Source organism: Dermacentor variabilis, chromosome 7, assembly GCF_050947875.1.
Source record: "Dermacentor variabilis isolate Ectoservices chromosome 7, ASM5094787v1, whole genome shotgun sequence".
Lineage (NCBI taxonomy): Eukaryota > Metazoa > Arthropoda > Arachnida > Ixodida > Ixodidae > Dermacentor > Dermacentor variabilis.
The window spans coordinates 164,470,832-164,491,651 of NC_134574.1; the positions used below are offsets into that span (position 1 = coordinate 164,470,832).

At 48.6% G+C, this 20,820-nt stretch overlaps 1 protein-coding gene across 1 annotated transcript; it reads right to left on the reverse strand.

Annotated features, from left to right (window-relative positions):
* Positions 1-13,133: 13,133 nt before the first annotated feature.
* On the reverse strand, positions 13,134-17,613 carry LOC142588404 (uncharacterized). Its single transcript, XM_075700099.1, has 3 exons — positions 16,919-17,613; positions 15,719-15,934; positions 13,134-13,598 (listed from the first exon to the last, which is right to left on the reverse strand). The coding sequence occupies exons 1-3, from the start codon at positions 17,129-17,131 to the stop codon at positions 13,281-13,283; spliced, it is 747 nt and encodes a 248-aa protein (XP_075556214.1). The 5' UTR covers positions 17,132-17,613; the 3' UTR covers positions 13,134-13,280.
* Positions 17,614-20,820: the final 3,207 nt, after the last annotated feature.

Consider the following 20,820-nt stretch of genomic DNA (forward strand, 5'->3'; position numbering starts at 1 on the left):
AATGGGCGCTGTGAGTACCGAATGAACGAATAAACATATGCACACCAACTAATTAGGATACATTATTGTGTAAAGGGTACAAAGCGTATAAATTGCGCATGGGATAACAAACACTCACTCAGTGCGCAGTAAACTCTTCGTTTCAAAAGAATTCAATTTGCATACGTGGACAGTCATCATGGATGCGTTCTGCGGGAATTTTAATTTTTACTTTTTGTTAACGCGCACCAGGCACTGTCCGGTCACGGCCCGTCCGAGGCAGGACTCGCACGATCCGCTGCAGCAGCGCTCTGCTCGTGCTGTCGCTCGCCGTCCGCTCCTAGCCAGCCAGTGGATATCCTTCTGCGAGGTATTCTCGTACGATCTCGCCGATTCCGTCAAACTCCGTGGCGTACACCTCTCGGAAGCGGAGCAAGAGTATGCGCCACGTGGCCTCGACGTCGGTGCATATTCCGTCTATCGGCATTAACAGCACGAATGCGGCCATGTACGTGAGCATCGGCACTGTGTTCGTGAACGCCGCGTAGCGCACGAGCTTACGCTGCTGCCGGCAGGCATGATAGTCCATTTCCTGCGAGAAAGGCCGCGAGTACGAAGAGTGGCGCGTTCGAGTGGAGTGAAAGAAACCAGCACCGGGATCAGTACAAACGGACTGCAACTGGCAACTGCAACGAAATCTCACTTTGGCAATGTTTGTTGTAAATGAGTAGCATGAACCACTAAAGCGATCTTTTCAAATTAGCAGCGCTGGTAGTTGCGTAGTTGAGTTGAGTTGAGTTGTTGTAGGCTACTGGTGGGATTAGCCTTGCAGTTGCTGCCGGCAATTGCTCCACCGTAGCGACACCTACAATAAATAAATCACATAATCAGACACAGACCTCACAATTACAAATGGTCACTCCTCAGTTCACCATGTGGAGGCCAAATCCGTGTCCTGTAGGTAATTTAAATGAAGGCGAGAGACCTCCTTCCTACACAACCGGTTCCCGCGCGGGAAAACAATGTCCTGAGGAGAACTGTGAAGAACTCCTGTCTTCTTGAGGGACCCGAATAACACCCTCCTTTCTGCGTTATACACAGTACAGCACACTAGGTAATGTTCTATGTCACCGCACACACCACACGTTGAACATAATGGTGATAACGCCAGGCCAGTCTTATACATCCACGCAAGGCACGAGCAGAGCCCGTGCAAATGCGGAGCAGTATGGTGGCTTGGTTTCTTTTGAGACCCTTGATCACACATGGCTTGTGAGGTGAGCTCCACAAAGAACTAAAGTGGCACAACACCGCTTCTCTGAAGAGTCTGTTGTCCTCTTGAGGCACTCTTCTCAATGGATTCCCGGACAGCGCTCTATGGGCGAGACTGTCCGCCATCTCGTTGCCTATGATACCTATGTGCGAGGGCACCCATTGGAAACGTATGGAGAAGCCCTTGATATGGAGATTGTGCACCGAGCGTAGGTTCGTAGTTTTCTCGTTGGCTCTAGACAGAACCAAACCAGACGACGCCCGCACCTGGTGGTTCGCGCCATGACGTGAGCATGCTGCCTTGCGCGACACTGGCAGCTGCGCGGTCGCGGCCTTATCTCTGACGTCATGCCAATGAGCCGTGCGTTAATATAGGAGATGCGCGACTTCCGGAAAGCAGTTATGATGGCGGTTTGTTCAGTTTCGATATCCAAGACAGCCATTCTTGCGAGCATTTAGTGAAGCTACTGCTCGTGTTTCAGCGTCCGACTTTGCACGAATAGGGTCCTTCATATGTGCACTATATTAAATTAGAATTTTTTGGGCAGCCAGAAATTTAGTTGCAGTTGCTCTTTAAGTTACGCCCCCCCCCGCCCCCCAACACAGTTTAACATTTCATAGGTTATAAATCAATTTTCAAATGTTCACTGGGCTTTGCAGCACAGTGGGACAGCGAGTCTCTTTAGCCGCTGGCAGGGTCCGTTCGCTGCGCAGGGTTAGGTTGCCTCGAGCTAGGCGACGGCAGTGTTCCCGTATATGTTCTCGAAAGTTTCGCAAAGGTCTGCTATCTTGCGATTATCTTTCATGCGGGGAAAGCGCTGCTCGCGCTTGCGGGTGAAGGGCTATAAAGATTGTGAGAAGAATCTGTAGCAGTTTATGTTATAATAGTGACTGAAATAACACCTAGAGATTGTACACTTAAAATTTCTCGGTTTTGAAGCATTACTTGACGAACTTGAACTCCACATTATCTGCTACAGGAATAATGTCTCCGCAGCAATGGTGCCTCTTCCGTGTGACAGATTGCGCATTTTCGTTAGTTATGCTTCACTGTCGAGTACTTGCTTAATTTTCAAAAGAAACACTGTGGGTAAACGTAAGATAATTCTAGAGAAAGCATCGTTGCGATGGCCGTCCCTCTGCTAAGTTAGACAGGAATCGAGGCAGTGTGCAAGAAGGAAACCTCTGAGGGAGGAGTGGCGTTAGAGGAGGTTATCTTGCTGATACTATCTGACATAACGTGATGTTCGCATCGAAAAGCAAACAAGCACATAAGAAAGGACACGCGTTACAAAAATTTGCCAGGAAAAGTCCTCTAGAATTCCCGGCCAGGAGCAGGTTAATCTATCCATCCATTTCATTTCTTTTTCTTTTCAGTGCAGTAGCAACTATACGGACACTTCTGGCGAATCTCCGCCGTCGGCGTCGGCGTGATGTTCCGTATATTGCTGTAGCTCTGAGGCAAAGCGTGCGAAGGTGAGCCGAGGAGGAACTTGCGCTGACCCTAGACGTCTTCTCGAGCGCGCAATGATGGTGGTCGTGGAGGAAGGGGCTGAGCGGGGTGGGGGGGAGGGGGCAGGTTGCGTCTCTTCTTTACTCTGGCCGCAGCTGCGCATGGCGCGACTGAGCGGATGGAGGGTTAATCTTCTACACTGAGTCCAAAGGGTGGATGACCCGAGATCAAGGAGGTTTGCCCGTGATGGCTGATAGTCACGTGTGTGCTGTGTTCCTGCGCGCCAATTTAGACTTGAAGCGAGAGGCAGCACTGAGGGTCATTCGCTCTCAGCTGCTGCGCCTCTCTTTCTATCTCTCCTCATTCCAACACTGAGCCACCCCCCCCCCGCCCCCCAGTGAAGCGCGGTTTTGGTGTCCTCTGTTGATTGACAGTTACTGCGCTGCAGTTTACCAAACCCTTCACAGCCTCACTCAAAGGTCTTTCTCGACAGCGAGTGCCTGATGTGATCGAGTGACATGTATTCATGTTTACATGTGCGTGCACCACACCATGCTTGTCATTTAGTTAGCGAATTTTTACTCTCAGTTTATACGGCCGATAAACATACTACTCGATATGGCTGTCTAACCAATTGCTATCGCAATCAATGCTTCGTTTTCGGACCAAATTGAGAATTTTCTTTTTCTTTCTCGCCCTTCGCCAATGTTTAGGACACCGCATGGATCGGCCACTCTGCGCTAGGCAAGGTCGGAAAAGAATGAAAAATAAAATTGTATTAAAAAATACACGTGCCGAGATCAGGTGTCCTGAGAGCGAGGCATTTGAAAAAACGTTTGCGGATGACTTGGCTAAAATTTGTGCCTAGCCTGTAGAAATGGAACAGCTACACCATCGATCGCGCATGTTTTGTTAGAATGTCGCACTATCAATGCAACGATAAATGGTTGCAAGCATTGCTGAATCCTTCGCTTTTTGGAGGGACAACCAATGAATTCTTCTGTCTGTAGAAGCGCCGTCGCAGTCAGTGGTGTGATGTGTCTCATTGCGTGAAAGTGCCCGATTGAACCACGGCCCTAAAGCAAAGCTACCCGGTGTTCTAACACTAAGGCCAAAATCACGCGTATATTTCGATCGTGCCAAAGGCATCTAGCGCTTTAAGCTGACCGCAGCGTGTATCACAACGCATAGCACGGCTACGCGAGAGCCCACGTGTGGGCTGCGGTTTCCTTTACGCCAAAGAGGCAGGAATGAAATGAGAAAACTTACGGCATTTAATTAACCGCTTCCGTTCACATAGATTCCGTCCGTGTGCGTTAGACCTGACCGTAATCACGCCCCCCCCCCTCCCCGAATATGGCAGGCATGAAAGAAAGGCTCACCGCCGTGTTTGCAATGAGCTCGGAATACCAAGTTGCGAGATGCGCCAGTAGTGTCCCAAGATTCATCACCGCCAGCACTAGGAGCAGTTGCAGCATCTCCGGTCGCTTGACTACGCTCGCCTTCGCCGCCGACCAAAAGAGAAAGTGCGCCGCACAGGAAAAGACTGCAGCCCAGAGGACTATCCGCGTTAGGCGCTTGAGGCAAGCCCACAGCAGTCGAGCAGGGTTATCGATATCCATCGACGGCTTGCAGACCCCTGGGAACGCGTGCAGGGCCTGCGTGCAGGACGCCAGTCGTTAATCAGAAGTAAGTCCAGTTTGAATCCACAGCTCGATCACAGAGCCGCTGAATCACCTAACGGCGCTCCTAAGCGCGGCACACGTGAAGGCAGGAACAAGGTAGGAACCATCCAGTGCATCATATGTACGGCTTGTGGAACAAACGCTTCCAACAGGTTTCGATAGGCCGAGAAGAGAATTCTTCATCGCACAGTCCGAACGATATCGGATGGTCTTTACGCACGGGAACGTCTACGTTATCGCTGATGATCTCACGATCGCCACTTTAATCATTTTTGTGAATCATGTGACACTACTGCATTTCCGTTTCAATCAAGGCAGGTGACTGTAATTACGACCAACGCGTATGTAAGTTGACTGTATACTCTACTATACTTATACTTTATTGTTCCCGGGCTGATCCGCCGTGGTAGCTTAGCGGCTATGGTGCTGCGCTGCTAAGCACAAGGTCACGAAATCAAACGCAGGCCTCGGCGGCAGCATTTCGTGGCGAGCAAAAAATGTATAAGAACGCCCGTGTCCCGTGCATTGGGCGCACGCTAAAGATCCCCTGGTGGTGAAAATCAATGCGGAGTCCCCCAATAGGGCGTGCCTCCCAATCAAACCGTGGTTTCATCACATAATATCCCAGGATTAATTCAGTCATTTCGTTCCCGGTGTGTGCGCAGAGAGCGTCGGCATATTGTCACGTCGTAGTAAGGAACCACGCGGTCCCAAAAGCGCGAGTCGCGAACCGAATTATTTATTACGTCAACTTGCGCGCAAACAAGAAAGTGGCACTCGAAGCGCCCAGATAGGACGAGTCTAGTCAATCGCCGAAATTTGATTTACAGGTCAAACACCTCAACTGTTTATACATCACTCTTCGTACATAAAAATAAAATCATGGGGTTTTACGTTCCAAAACCACTTTCTGATTATGAGGCGCACCGTAGTGGGGGGCTCCGGAAATTTCGACCTCCTGAGGTTCTTTAACGTGCACCTAAATCTAAGTACGCAGGTGTTTTCGCCCCCATCGAAATACGGCCGCCGTGGCCGGGATTCGATCCTGTGACCTCGTGCTTAGCAGCCCAACACCATAGCCACTAAGCAACCACGGCGGGTTCTTCGTGCATTCCAGAGTAATCGCTAGTGCTGGCATGTACTCGCTAACGTATGCAATAATTCTCGCGTCGCGCATGAAATCTGATTAGATAAAGTTCCCTCGCCGGTAAATTGGTGACAACATTCGACAGACTCTCTTTCAGATTCTCTTCCGACTCTCTTCAAGCGTGGCTTGTTTTGTGCATTTCTTGGATATAACGTTTCTTTTCTAAATCGACTGCGAAAGCCGCATCTAACCTGTTCAAATAATTGTCTTAATATGCGGACATTACTCGCACGACAAATCACAATGTAGAGGGAGATGTAGTTAGAAAGATTAGCAAATTACTTTTTAATCACTCACTTCATGTTTCGTGCAGAAATCGCAAAATTGAAACGCACTGTCTGCTTAGCGATAACACTAACACTTTTGTCGTATCTGTCTCGATACTGTGGTACGAAATATACTATTGCGTTCGTGTCAGCAGTTCCTTAATAGCTTATCTCTAACAATCCACAATACTACTGCAACGCCAATATGTAATTTATCATATTTTGGGGATGAACATCTCGGAAATGATGCTAGTCTCCGGATATCTTGCTAAGCAGATATGGTCACCGACGGTTCTCGCTTTCAGCTTCCAAGTTTAAACAAATTACGAATTTAAAAAGTTTCAAAGTGATATATAAATAAGTGGATGAAATTTCCACTTTGTCGTGAAAGTAATGTCTACCTCGTCGTGTTTTCCACCGAAAAAGGCAGATAGTCATGTTTTCTTCCGCAGGCAGTTTGAAAAAAAAAGTGGCATCGTTCAATATTAAAGAAAGAAAGAAATAAATAAAGAAAGAAAGAAAGAAAGAAAGAAAGAAAGAAAGAAAGAAAGAAAGAAAGAAAGAAAGAAAGAAAGAAAGAAAGAAAGAAAGAAACGCAGCGCCAAATACCCATTGCAGTACAAGTGACACTAAAGGCAAAAGATTAGGTCAAGGTGGACCGCTAAAATTCCTCTCCAGAAAGCTGACTGCGCTCCTCTCTTGCCAAGGAAAGACTTAGTTCCAAGTAAAATCGCTTACTCAAGCAACGGCATCTCCGCAACTCAATTCAAATCCCCCACCACGAGCGAGCGCTGGCAGTGTGACACTGCAAACGTCATGCGCAATCTTTACTGCCGTCGGTCTGTAAAACAACCTCTGAGATCCATGGCTACTGCCTTTCATTTTTTTCTTTTTTTTTTCCTTGTCGTAAATCGCAAGAGCGCGGCCAAAAAGAGACCGCGGTGCGCCAAGACTTCACATGGAAGCTGTATTTTCTTAGCTGTATTTTCTTACATCACATGGAAGCTGTATTTCTGTATATAAGCTTCGTGAGACACGAATACTAGCGCAGCACTATAGCACGGGCAGTGCGGTTTCAAGCGAGAGAGAGGGAGAGAGAGAGAAGCTTTATTTGTTTCTTTCAAGGATTTAGCGTCTCGAGGTCTCCGTCGTCTTCTTGGGCGAAACAAAACCTCTTGAACACCCGGGCAGTCCTCAAGGGTAACGTCAATAAGTTTTTTTTTCTTCTAAGAATCGACTAGGTAGTCGGCAAGTAGCATTTTCTTCCTTTTTATGACGCAATGCTGTTATCTCTTTATTGTCAGTGAGCAGAGTTAACTAGTTGGGCTTGTTGATTGAACATAGTAAGGCTGACGTAGCATTTCTGCGGAAACCCGCAAGGTGGAGAGAAGTAATGAATAAAGGGAAAATCAGACATCCACCCATTCGTAGCAATTGCTACAAAGGAAACCCATACGGGTTCCTCGAAAGAAAAGCCTCATAGTTGAAGAAAAAGTTTTCTTCAACTATGAGGCTTTTCTTTCGAGGAAGAAAAAGTTTCGAGGAAGAAAAGAAATATTTGAAGAAAACGTTTTCTTCAACTATGAGGCTTTTCTTTCGAGGAACCCGTATGGGTTTCCTTTGTAGCAATTGCTACGAATGGGTGGATGTCTGATTTTCCCTTTATTCATAGTGTAAGGCTACAGCGCGGCAACCGACGGAGACAGAGGAAGCACACAAAGTAGACTGACACAGCGCTGTGTCTGTGTACTTTGTGCGCCTCCTTTGTCTCCGTCGGTTCCAGCGCTGTAGCCTTCCACAATTCTCAGTGGTTGAATGCTGGTGACATAATTACAACGAAGCATTACGACGTCATGTTTATGTTACCAAAATCTCCCTGTATTGTTTCAAATCGCGTCCCAAATTTTTCGCCTACTAAAGGTCTGCTCTCTGCAATATAGTCCATCAGTTAAGCTTCACTTAATGTTTTTCTTTAGTGTCCCTTGAAATAGAAACATCGCTCACTGACGCGCATGCGCAAGCGCAGTCGCTCGCTACGAGTCCGTGCAATCGCTTCGCCGAGTCCTCTTTGTCTTCGATTGTAAAGACAGCATTCAACACGAATACAGTTCACATCCTATTCTCTAACACTTGCTTTGGCGCAAGAAGCACCTCTCTTTCAGTTTGCCTGTTGCTTCAGCTTTTGGCGGTGAAGAACTTCCTTCGCTTAATTTGAAGGCTCTATATACAAAGACGTCCAGAAGGGCGCCCGTACGGTATTTGCATAGCCACACGAAGCAGTATGTGGCCTAACTTGCGTCACTTTTGGGTTCGATCATCAACAAGCCAGAGACGCACGTCGTTGAGACCCAAGGGGCGCTCCCTACAGAAGCGCCCCCTCAACGTCGTTTATTCAACTACCCTAGACCGTTTAATCCCATATTAGATAAGCGTATCGAATTTCAGTGAACGGACACATGAGAAGCAGCTAGACACTTACAAACACGGGGTGGAGCAGGTGACTGGCTACTGCGGAACCCCGCCGTGTCTATCCCTCCAAATGGCGGCTCAAATCCAACGTCACCTGACTGGACAGAGTGTTGTCGGCTTTGTGCCCTTACTCTACATGTACTCTGCCTAAACCTGAAACAGCTACCAAGATTTCTACCTGGCGCTGGCGGACCGCCCATGTGTCAACTCACCGGCAACAGAGAGAAGCGGTCGAAGAATCTGCGGATGCTATCCTCGGTCCACGCCCTGGGATACCGCTCCATGCCTGTTTCTGTATCTTGGGCGCTTTTTGGCCGCTCAGCCGCACTCCAGGGGCTGTTCTCCTTCCTTTTTTCGTCGCCATCTCGCTGCCCGACTCCGTCGCCATCGTGATGCAGGAAGACCCATTCTTCGTCAGCCCACGGCTGAGCCAACGTCTGCCGGTGGTCTGACGTGGCCATGACCTGTGCTTCCCGTCTCCCTTGCGGACTCCGTGGCCGGCTGGCTGCGCTGCCTCCTGGAAGAGACCGGCGGTCGCTAACGGCTCCGTTTCCCAACGGAGCTGCCACGCCCTACTCGGAGGCTAGGCCGCCCGCTTGTTGTTGTTATTGTTGTAGCCTGTGGCACGTGTGGCTCCTACCCACGGTGGGGGATTGGCCAAGAAATGGGTGGATTATACCAAAATAATATAGAGCATAAATTTCCTAATATCTATTGGAATAGCATTGAATAGGGTTGAAATACCGGTTAAAATGTAATCAGGAAGGTGCTGCTGAATGAGGAATAATTAATTTAAAATTAATAAAAATAGAATTTAGCAGGGCATTCGTTTAGATTCTGTAAGGAATGTTTGGACAGCGAAGCATGCATCCTTGTGGCTGAATCCCAAAGTGGACGCCCCGAACGAAAGAATTGCAGGTTCTGTCAAGTCCAGGCCAAGTCTTCGAAAAGGTATCTCCAACAATCTTTTTCTTAACGCAGCAAAGCGGCGACAAGATAGAAGAAAGTGCTGTATCGTCTCCTCCTCCTCACAAAAAGAACAAAGGGGAGAGGGAACCAAACCCGACTTGTGTAAATGGAAGTTTAGGGAGGGAATGCGGCAGCGTAATTTGGTGAGGCAGACACAGGCGGGGCTCTTCTGCGGCTTCTTTGTCAGAATAATGTAACCATCATCGCGGTAAAACTGTATGCGATGACAAAGCAGATTGGTGGCGATGCTGCTGCTACTAACGCTGCTTCACCACGCACCATAATTCAGTTGTTCGCCATTTATCATCATCATGATCATCATCATCAGCAGCAGCAGCAGCAGCACCTTATTTTAAGTCCACAGCAGGTCGAAGGCCTCTAGCTCCGATCTCCCATAACCCCTGTGCTGCCCCAACCGATTCCAACTTGCGCCTGCGAATTTCTTAATTTCATCGCCCCACCTAGTCTTCTGCCTTTCTGGACTGCGTTTCCCTTCTCTTGGCAGCCATTTCGTCACCCTAATGGTCCAGCGGTTATCTAACCTACGCATTACATGACCTGCCCAGCACCATTTCTTTCTCTTAATGTAAATTAGAATGTCGGCTACCCCCGTTTGCTCTCTGATCCACACCGCTCTCTTCCTGTCTCTTAACGTTACGCCTATCATTCTTCGTTCCATCGCTCTTCGCGCGGTCCTTAACTTGTTCTCAAGCTTCTTTTTCAGTCTCCAAGTTTCGGTCCCCTGGTAAAAGGCACCGATTGTACACCTTCCTTTTCAATGAGAATGGTAAGCTTCCATTCAGGATCTCATAATGTCTGCCGTACGCCCTCCTAACCATTTTTATTCTTCTGTAAGTAACCTTCTCATGATCAGGGTCCCTTGTGAGTAATTGGGTTAGGTATGCGTATTCCTTCGCAGACACTAGAGGCTGACTGGCGATCATGAACTCTTGTTCCCTTGCCAGGCTATTGGTCATTATCTTTGTTTTCGGCATATTAATCTTCAACCCAGCTCTTGCACTCTCTCCCCGTTAAGGTCCTCAATCATTTGTAGAAAAATTAGAACTTATTTCATTTGTGCGAAACAGTTGCCGTGACATTTGTTCTTGTTATTCCATGGGACACTTATCATGTACTCACTAAGGGGGATTGTCCAGGGTCGGCTGTGACATTGCAGTAAGTATATATAGAGCCCCCCCCTCGCCTAGATGTTAGTGATACATACTCACCCTACAGGGTTGGTCAATATCCGAGTAGTTCAATATAACAATAAGAAGAAAGGATTATAACAAATGCTAACAAGATGTGTGACTAGGTATATGAGAAGTATTAGAAAGGTTATTCCTCAATTACCAGGGGATTCCTCCTCCATTATGGTGGATAGGCCCAGTAGCGGGTCAGGGGAGGTGTGTGGAGGAATGGTCTATGTATGGATAGCGTGCTTAAAGTCGTCCTTTTTAGCACTTATAAAATCATGTTTCGATATAGAGAGAGAGAAAAAAAGCATTTTATTTGCACTCTTCAGAGAGTATGGGCGATCGGGCCTAGGGTGGAGGTAGACGGTGAAACGGAGATTGGATTGGAAAAACTTTAATAAAAGTCCTGCAGGATGCACGTCAGCGCGCAGTGGGCGTCTCCCATGCAGGAACCAACAGAGAATACCTGGCGGCCGCTGCGCGAGCGTGCTGGACGGCCCATTGCTGGTCTTGTAGGAGAGGGCTTCTTAGGGTCTTCTCCCACTTGTCGGAGGTAGAGTCTGGCGGAGCGTTTCTGCACTCCCAGAGCACGTGTGCGAGTGTCGCCGTGAAACCGCACGAGAGGCACGCATTGTCTGGGTAGATGTCCGAGTAGATGATGTGTAAGGTGGCGGGGTTTGGATAGGTATCTGTCTGTAATAAGCGTAGCGTTAGCGCCTGCGGCCTCTTTAGTTTGGGGTGCGGGGGCGGAAAGAGACGTTGTCCCAAGTAAAAGTGTTTGGTTATTTCATTGTAGGTTACTGGGGCATCCCTGTTCGCCTCCAATTCATCGAGACGTAGTTGCCCGGGGGTGACGGCGCGGTCGGTAAGCGCGCGCGCAGCGTCGTGGGCTGTCTCGTTGAGGTTGGGCGGGGCGCCCTGGATCCGACCCAGGTGGGCGGAAAACCAGATGACGGTGTGGTGTTTGAGGGTGCTTGGATCAGCGCCGCGGAGGATGCGTAAGGTGGAACGGGGAGCTGCGTCTCATCATGTTTCGGAAACCTAGAAGGCAATTCAAGTATTTGTTAATGTACTAGCCAGACTGTGATGACGTGAAGTCCTTCAAAACGGCCCCATTTAGAAGAGCAGGCTTGGCTTAGGAATGCGGATAAGGTACGAGTAACAAGGTGTCACATTGTTTTTTCACGAAAAATTCAACGTCCATTTGACGCAAACGCATATTAAGAGATAACGGATAGAATCTGCCAAATTTGATGGTACGGCATCTTTCTGAAGTGATTGTATAAGAAGTTCGGAGATAACGACATTTTCCTGTAGAACCCCGCGCAGCGCGTGCTCCAGCTGCGCTAGTGACACTAGCGATAGCACATGCTACGAAACCCGCACATTGTGACCATCCACTGCTGCTTTCACTAGATGCCTTGTCTCCTCTCACACTGCCCGTTGCCTTATGCTTTGGAAGCTCCTTTGACTGTCTGGACCGCGTTGTAGATAAGTGTCTTGAACTAGCGGTTGGTGCATTTTGTCACAAAATTAACAGTACTGGGTTCCTTCGAGAACACGCCTCCACAACCATTAGAGAGGTTTGGCATATCGTCACCATCTTACCGTTGCCGTCATACCGACTTTCACCACTGCACATGCGCCGAATTTACCGTGTTCCGGAAAGCACTGGGACGGCTCCCGTCGGTTACCGCGATGCGTAACGACGTGGCAGTGTCCATGTTGCCCACTTCGATCCTAATTTGCCCGTGCTACTAGCTCTCGGTCATGGCAGCAAGAAATAAATTATAAAATGAGCAATCCCATAGAATCATCTCACGCCGAGCACAAAGTATGGGCAATATGTTGGAGTTATTATTGCGCACCATCCGGGAACTATCTATGTTTGTATGTAGCCACTTTCCGGCCTACTTCTGTCACTGGGCCGTCCGCGGTCAAACGGGTATAGCGTATCGGGCTGCTGTACGAGTGAGCAGGGTTCTTAGCCAACCATCCGAACAACTTGTGTCAGTGAGTATATAGCAATGTATACACGTGTGCCGCTCTTCAAGGAACCTCTTTCCCGCTGACATGGGTACCTGTAGAAGCGGAAGTGGGCACCCACTGCTCTTCAATGAAGCTCTTTGGCATCGACTTGGCGCACTGGGTGTATGCCAGTCAGTCTGTGCTGGTGTCCAGTGAACCTGTTTGATGCCAGCTTGGTCACCGGGTAGGTGCCAATAGGTGCGTGCCACTCTACAATGACGCAAAAGGTCCTTTAATGTTTTTTGCAATGCTGAGCGAAATCGAGCCCAGGTCATGCGGGTTTCTTCAAGGAGAGCAACTCGACGCCTCAGCACACTGCGCCAGAACTGCACTGGGTACGTGGCGCTCCACCATGAGCGCCTTCCACGCCAGCGCTTGATGGCGCCCAGTGTTCAATTAAGGAAGCGCGAAAGAGGAGTACCGCTGCAGAACACGCCTCATGCATAACTCGTATCGACGGTGGCTGCCGTTCTGGGTTCTGCCGCTGTGTAGCTATACTGATTCGATGCTAAACGCATTATACTGTGGACAATTATTGTCCTGTGGGTGCTGCCGAATTTCTTTATAGATAGTACTTTAGTGTCCCTTTACCGAGCAGCCCCTATTCGGTGCAGGAGCGTTTTTTTTTTCTTGCTTTTTATTTTGCATTCTGTAAACCCCAACCCCCCAGCGTATTGCAGCCACGGCGGCGAGGCATTGAACCCGCAAACAGTAATGCTTGGATGTTAGCCCAACGCTACCTAATTTTTTAATCGCTTTGAAGACGGTCCACGCCTCTAAAGGGAACAGTGGTGTAACAACGCGTCCGTCATTTCGTCACCACAGCAACCAGCCGCAGGGTGGCGAGGGCACGCGGATAAGAATGGGGTCTGGCCGCGTAGGCTTTCCGTACACGATCGACCGCAGCGCCGCCGCTGTGCGCAGGGCGTCCGTTCGAGTGGCTCGGACGTCCAGCTGTCGTTGCGCGTGGCGCGCGAAGACGCGCCAGGCGAAAACGACGTCGGCGTACATCGTCATTTGCATCTTGGCGGCCGCCCACGTGGCAGCGACCAGAGCGAACGCCCAGGCGCATGTGGCGAATGCGTAGAGGCGTGCGAAGTACTCCAGGGGCTCCCCGCGCATCTCCTTGACCATCTGAGACGAGAAGAGAGAGCGAAATCAAATCGGAAGTCGATTGATAGTTTTTGACAATACGCGACACGACATGATTCGCCACTGCTGAAGCCCTAAAAGCGATATTTCATACACTTGACTGTTCCTAGCGCCACGAGCAGAAACCATACGAATCGCGTACAATAAGAAAAAAATTAAGGCTATAGTATTCTATATCAGAGAAATCTCTGCCATAATATCTACGGCAATTGGCAAAGAAAATAATAAGGAAGCAAAAACTGTGCAGTAGATGAGATTTTAAGCTTCCGAATGCATGGAATTGCAGTTTGAAAACAACGAATTCTACAGTACATTAAATTGCCAACTTCTAACTGCAGATTCCCCGAGAGATTCGAGACGTAACTATTCTGCTTTTTCACTAGTATGACTTCCCAGTTTTTTCCTGTTACTTTCGTGAGCGGATAGCAATGGTCATTGATTGATAAATATGCGCTGACTGATCTACATATCTCTCTCACGATCACAATCAATCTTCATTTTTTGTTATTTCCCCATTCCTTAGCGAGCCTAGTCGCATCCTTTCCTAGCTGAATATACGCTTTAACAGTAGTGAGCAGCGCACTGATCGAATCACCCTTTTCGGTTGATATCAACTACCGCCCATTAGCAGCCATGTATGGAAATCTTGTAGATGACCACATATGCAACTCTCCGGCAGCTTAGAAACGGGTGAGGGGAAGGTCTTTCTTTCTCTCTTTCTTCTTTTTCCTTTTCATTCATTTATTTATTTTTCTTTTCTTTTCTTTTTTGAAGAAGCGGCGTTGGAGAAAACGTCACGCGCTGCGCACGGCTGCAAAAATTGGCTGAGGTGTTCACCGCAGCGTATGCTCTAAACAGAATGTGTTTTTTTTCACCGAGCCCGAAGGATGTTTCAGGGCCCCTTCAACGTGACGCGTGCCTTAACCACGTGGTAAGTGGTTAAGCACGCGCTAGGGCATGGGCGGAAGTCGGGAGCAGATGAGCGCGCGTCTCCTATCGAAAGCCTCTCTATCTCGACCGTGGCTGCTCATGTCGCGCCCTATATATTAGAGGTAATATGCGGCGGGGGAGATTTTAGGCGAGCCGACATGGCTGGCGGCTTCGTGCGCGCTATCTTCCCGCGCACCTAGCGTTGGAAGTCGACTAATCTCAAGTTTCGGAGACGCGTTCGATGCAGCACGGATCGCTCGCTTGGCGCTGCTGCCGCTTTTGATCACCGCACCTCTGTGACAGCGGCTGTTCGCGATGATTGGGTGAGATCTGTTCATGATTGCCTGTGCGCGCGTGAAACGATGCTTGTTAATTTAATCAAGGAGTAAGTAAATGGTTACTGCAATTCATGCAGCCAATTAAACAACGAACCTGACTTTGTATAGTTCTCAAATACTTTGCTACCGTTGTCAGTGCTTCGCCGTTCGGGCGACACTGCGGTGCTTTTTCTTGCAGATAATCACAATTTTGCGCATCAATCTTGCAGCGAGTTACACAGGAAATTATTTATGTACGTACATTGGGAACCATCACATTCATTTCTTTTACTTGAAGCGTAAAGAGACGCCTCCCGTACGCCGAACCAACTTGAAAATACGTTTTCTTTTTTTTTTCGAAGCAGGCCGATGAGAAACGCGACCGGAAGTTTCTCGACGCTTTAGGGACATTAGAGAGGTTTAGCTTGTCCGTAAGCTTCGTATGATTTACGGGTTACCAGTTTGCTAGAGCAGTGGACGGCAGGCAATGATGATGAGTCATGGTGAAGTCGCTAACGACATCTTGTGGCGCTTTGTCCATCTACAGTACATTTGAAGCATTTTTGCGTTGAGCAGTGTTATCACCAAAGAAGAAGTCCTAAAGGAACTGCACATTAACGATCACGCAGCAATCGACGCTTTGCACCAGCACTTAAGCGTAATATGACCACTCACGGTTGTATTAGCTCTGCGTGCCCTCTGCTTAAGCAGTTCCTCACAGGACGTCGCTACCTGTGTTTGCTGCCGCACAACACCTCGGTAACTCGATATTCTGCAAGTGGTAACCCGTTTTCTTCTTCCCTTATGCCTGCCCACCCTTCGTTTTCGAAACAGACGACACGGCTTGTGTCGCACCTGGATCAGCTGGCCTTGATCTGACATGGCAAGCGCCTCGTACACGAAGGCGTCCATCCAGAGCGCGTCGCTGGTCGTGCTATTGCGGGACACGCGGCACCACGTGGGAAGCGTGCAGCTCTTCGGGTGCCGGTTCTGCGGCCGGCAGACGAGGTACTTGTTGCAGCCTTCGTAGGTCGAGAGCCACGCCGTCATGGCCAAGCGCCCGAGCAGCCCCTGCGAAGGGAGCCAGGCAGGAGAGCCGGATGGCAAAGCACCTTTTCAACTTCTAATGTGATAGCGTTGATCAAGTATGCACCGTTTCCGCTAGTGAATTTTTTTTTTATGTCTTGAAATGCCTCCTGAAAAAAAGTGATGTGTTAAGCGTCGCCTATTTCTTTACTCGCTGAAACGAATGCGCTTCGCTGTATTTATGTGTGACAAAGTGTACGTAGGCCAGACTGGGCGATGATCGAACATCCGAACTAACCACCAAGACTTAGGTGCAGAGCTGGTTGGTGTCTGTCAACTATTCAGAGGAGTGTGTATATCCAACTTATCTGCAGAGAAAATATAGATCACAGATGTTATTCGCGGTGACACCATCTTTGGGGGGACAGCTGCCCACGAATCTGAGTGGTATGTACTTAAATCTGGTATACACGTGCGCGTCTCATCCTTGCATTTTTGACTCAAAAGGCAATCAAGAATGTCCTCAGATGCCTCGCAGTATGGTATCGGGGCACTCGTTTTACGAAATAATGCTGCTGGATGGCCGGCCGGATGCGTATGCCTCAAGGATACTGCCTTGTGTTGAAGAAAGGCACTCACATATTCAAAAAGAAGCTCTGGGTGTGACGTTCAACTTGGAGAAATTTCACCGCTTCGCTTAGGACCACTAGGTGGCTCCAGAGACTGACCACAATCCCCTGATTGCAATAGCTCAAGAAAATCGTCGGTAACATGGCCCCTATAGACTGAAAAGATTCTTCGTTAGAGTAATGAAGTACCATTTTCAACGGCAACCTGGTACTCGGGGGCACTCCATGGTACCGCTGTCCTACTGAGAAGTGGCAAAGGCCACAGACGGCACGACTCGTCTTATTAGGGCGCGACCACGGTCTAAGCATGTTGCTCACTGACAGACGGCGACCGTCGCGAAAGTTGCCATGCTTCTAGCTGCGCAAATCAGGGCGAAAGTGACTCTGCAACGGATCTCACCTTGACGCCTTGCACCAGCAAGAGCACGTGGGCGCTTCCGGCGCTGAGCAGAAGCACCGCGAGCATCAGCACGAGCAGGAACAGCGTAGAGCTGGCCAGGGCCTCCTTGACGGCGCGCAGCTTGGCCACCGACCAGGACATGAGCCGAGCCGTGGCGACGTACAGGTGGGCCCTCGACAGGATCACCACCGGGATCTCGACGCCGGACAACATTTGGGGCAGGGCCCAATCCTCACTCGGCGTTCCCTCCACGAGCAAAGTGAGGAGGTACACATACTGCACGCATGGTCCAAGCTCGCTGCAAGCTCACGTACGTAGGGGGCCTTGGATTCACGGCGCCATCTATAAGCAGTGTTGCCATTTTTTTTTATTGCCAGTGTTCTGTTAAACCAAGCAGACCTGTCCACGTTACGTTCTGAAAAAATACTGCAGTCGAAGCCCAGAAAAACAAAATACTGAAACTGAATCAGACTCGGTTTTGTAAGCAATCTATGGACACGCACTCTGCGAAGCTAGAATCATCTGCTCCGCGGATAAACAAATATTCATGACGCTTATTGATGAAATAGTTATGCAATGAGTGGCCGAAAATTACGGTGCAGTTGTAGGTAGTTTCTGTGGAGTGGATGGCAGAACTGCGGGTACGTCCTAATAATTAAGGGTGTTCGAAAAAACTGGCTCTAAAATATTGGTCGGCTACCACATTTGAAACTTAACCCAAATAAAATAATATTGGTGTCATTACGACAGTCGTGAGCAAGCTCTATAAATATGGCATTTTACAAGATTCGTAAAGGTTGGCAGGTATGATTAGGAGCTGAATGCGCATATAGGGTAATCCTTCATTTTTATGTATGTTGTTTATAGACCCGGGACGGTATGCGCAGAAATTTAAAGCCCATTGGTGAATTTACCCGTAGTTTTAAACTTGGCGGAAGTGACAGTAATTTGCCGCACAAACATTTTGACGACGCTGACAAAAGCAGCGACAATAGAAGTATGTTTACCTGTTTCACATGGCAACTTGCGCGCGAAGATTTGCAGCCCTCCAGGAAGTTAACGGCTGATAAAGTGTTTCATCTCAGCGGTGACTTGGCTATGCCCAGTCACCTGGCAATACAAACCACGGATACAATATTGTTTTGTATATTACGATTTTATATGTGCTGACATATGCAGAACAGTCAGTCAAAAGATAGCACTCGACTGCCAAACTCATCCCTGCAATAAAGAAGGAGAAAAAATACCTTGGTGTAGCAAATTATTCAGTCATCTCGATACGAGGAAGAAAAAAATAGCAGCCGACATTAACGCACCGCAAGGTGAAAAAAAAAATGCGCGCACTAGCCATCGCTACAGTGCTTGCTAAACAGCACTGGATGCTCACACAAACAGCTGCGACTGCGATTCCTGTATAATGCTCTCGTAGAACACTGAAGAGTCGGCGGGAACTACAGGGTAGAGCGATAGGACTGCGGGTGTACGTTAGGAAAAAAAAATAGGCCTCCAGCGCTCTGGCTCTAAAGCAACCTGAAGCGTTCTGTACGGCCCTGTTACATGGTCTACCTGTGACGGCTGCGACATTTCCCCATATTTCTCAAAGTGCAAAGCCCCTTAACCAATTCACTCTTCGGATGAAATTCGCATGGACCATACCTTCGACGCACACAGCTCCCGAGCTACGCTGTCGCGTTCACTCCGTAGCACGCAATACGTGCGCTCTAATAACGGCTCCAATTCTGTGCGTTTTCTTTTTTTTTTAAGAAAGAAAGTTGCAAGAAAATGAAAACGAAGTGTTGAGCAGTGGGCCTACTAAAACTTCAGCCCGGTGCCAACACTTCGCCAAGGGGAGCTGTGTCCCTAAAGTCCCTGACAAAGACAGGTCTTCCTGTCAAAACTCTGGTTCCAGGCTGAGCGCGCCCTCGTTGCAGCGCGGTCTTTCCGGTTTGTTGCCACCTTTAAATGGCAATCACACAGACCGCAATACATCCCTGATCAAAGCCAGGGTATTGCGACGCTCAGAGCTTCGGACGCCTAATAGCACTCCAGGAGTGCTCTTGTTTCGCCCCGCCTCGTTCGCCCATGGCGTGGCTTAAACGCCTCGGCTCTCACCCCGGCGTCGAAAGCGCAGCGCAAGAGGTCAGGAGCAACGTCATAGGCGAGCTCCAGCAGGCTGTGGCGGCGAACGCTGCGTTTGTCTCCGGGTTGCGGAGACCGCTGGAAGCTCTCGACGTCACGACTTCTGCTCCGTTCGCCGCCGCCCGCGCTCTTAAAGAAATCAAGTTTTTCTTCGTCCTCGCTGTCGTCCTCGCTGTCCTTGAGCAGCTTCCCTGTCTCGGCATCCTCTGACGAAGCTCCGTCTGTGTCCTTCTCCAGTAGATACCAAGGACCATGGGCGACCTCCGACGAGGCTTCCTCGACTTCGATGTCCCAAACAGACATGGCTCTCCCTGGACTGCAGCCGGGGACTGGCCGGTGGTGGCCAAGCACCCCGGGATCGGCACGAGTGATTTAGAGGCGGCTATCTGTGTTTTCTGTCGGTGGAGAAACTGGCATCAGTAGCGATGGACCTCATCTTGGCTTGGCTTGTACCTTTGACGTCGATAACGATGATGCCAGTCCAGACATTTGCACATACCCACAACGGCGTATCGGCCAAGAAGCGGGCGGTATAGAGGAATAAAAAAGGGGGGAAATAGCAGTATTTGTAGTGGTAAATATATTAACGTTAGAAATCATCTTGAACGCCAAAGCACATATCCACTTGAACGGTTAGCCCTACAGCGCGAAATATATACCTCATACGTGTTTGTTTGTTTGTTTGTTTGTTTGTTTGTTTGTTTGTTTGTTTGTTTGTTTGTTTGGGCATTGATTTATTTATGACAATGTGTGTGTTTCTCTTTGAAGTTGTTGCTGAAGGCATTGATGGCTACCTATAGGCCTTGCAACCCTGAAGTCAAAAGGCAAGATATAATTTTCGCTCAGATGCACGGACCTCCACTAAAATCAGTGCCCAGATATCCCAATCAGGAACAACATAACTACTTTAAAAATCCACTCTAAGATTCTAAACACATTGAATCAGACAAAATACGTCGGAAATATGAGAATACCCAGATCATAACTGCATTGTTAGTAAGTATAAATTAGAACGAACAAATGCGCTGAGGCACTATCTAAGGAAAGTATTTAAATTTGTACAATGCAACCTCTTACAGGTTCTACAAGAAGTCCCCATAGAAAAATCACGACTGGAACAGCTAACCGCCGACGTGACCCTGCTGTTATTTTTCTTGTCGTCGTTACACTGCAAATACACTTGGTATTCAGAAGAGTGTAGGCTTGGGCTGGTTGGTAATACATAGTTACACTGGAAGCGTAGCGCGGGAAGGACGATCGTCCTGTCTAGTCTTGGTCGATCGTCCTACCCGCGCTATGCTTCCAGTGTAACTGCACTTGGTAGAAGGCGCTATCACTTACGGGCCTTCACGTCCAAACTCAAAACAGCGCTTATGAGACATATGGCAGAGGAACACTGTGAATTAATTTTCACCCCCCGCACTGACGGTCCCGACGTGGGAGTCACCCGCTGCGCGCTAACATGTGCCTTGCAGAACCTTAATAAATTTTTTAACCAACCAACTCTGGAGGGTTTTGCAATTTTATGGCAAGATGCTCGATGTTTTGGCCATGTTTGCGGTTGTAATACTGTCACCGATAATGTTATGGGCTTTTACTTACATCCAGCTTACGGCAAAATTAATTCCACTAGTATACACACCCAGTCGATGGCCGGTTTTTCAGACTCGCTCAAATGCTAATCATCAGTATGGTATGAGCGTTGCCTTTGCAATAGGACTGTGGTACATTCCACCAAGCCTAAATTTTCTGGTGCGTTTAAA

Coding starts and splice junctions, on each gene's coding strand:
- LOC142588404 (XM_075700099.1), bottom strand. CDS start 17,131: ATGTTGTCCGGCGTCGAGATCCCGGTGGTGATCCTGTCGAGGGCCCAC. Junction 15,935..16,918: donor TGCTGGTGCAAGGCGTCAAG/GTGAGATCCGTT, acceptor CTCCCTTCGCAG/GGGCTGCTCGGGCGCTTGGC. Junction 13,599..15,718: donor ATCAAGGCCAGCTGATCCAG/GTGCGACACAAG, acceptor TTCTCGTCTCAG/ATGGTCAAGGAGATGCGCGG.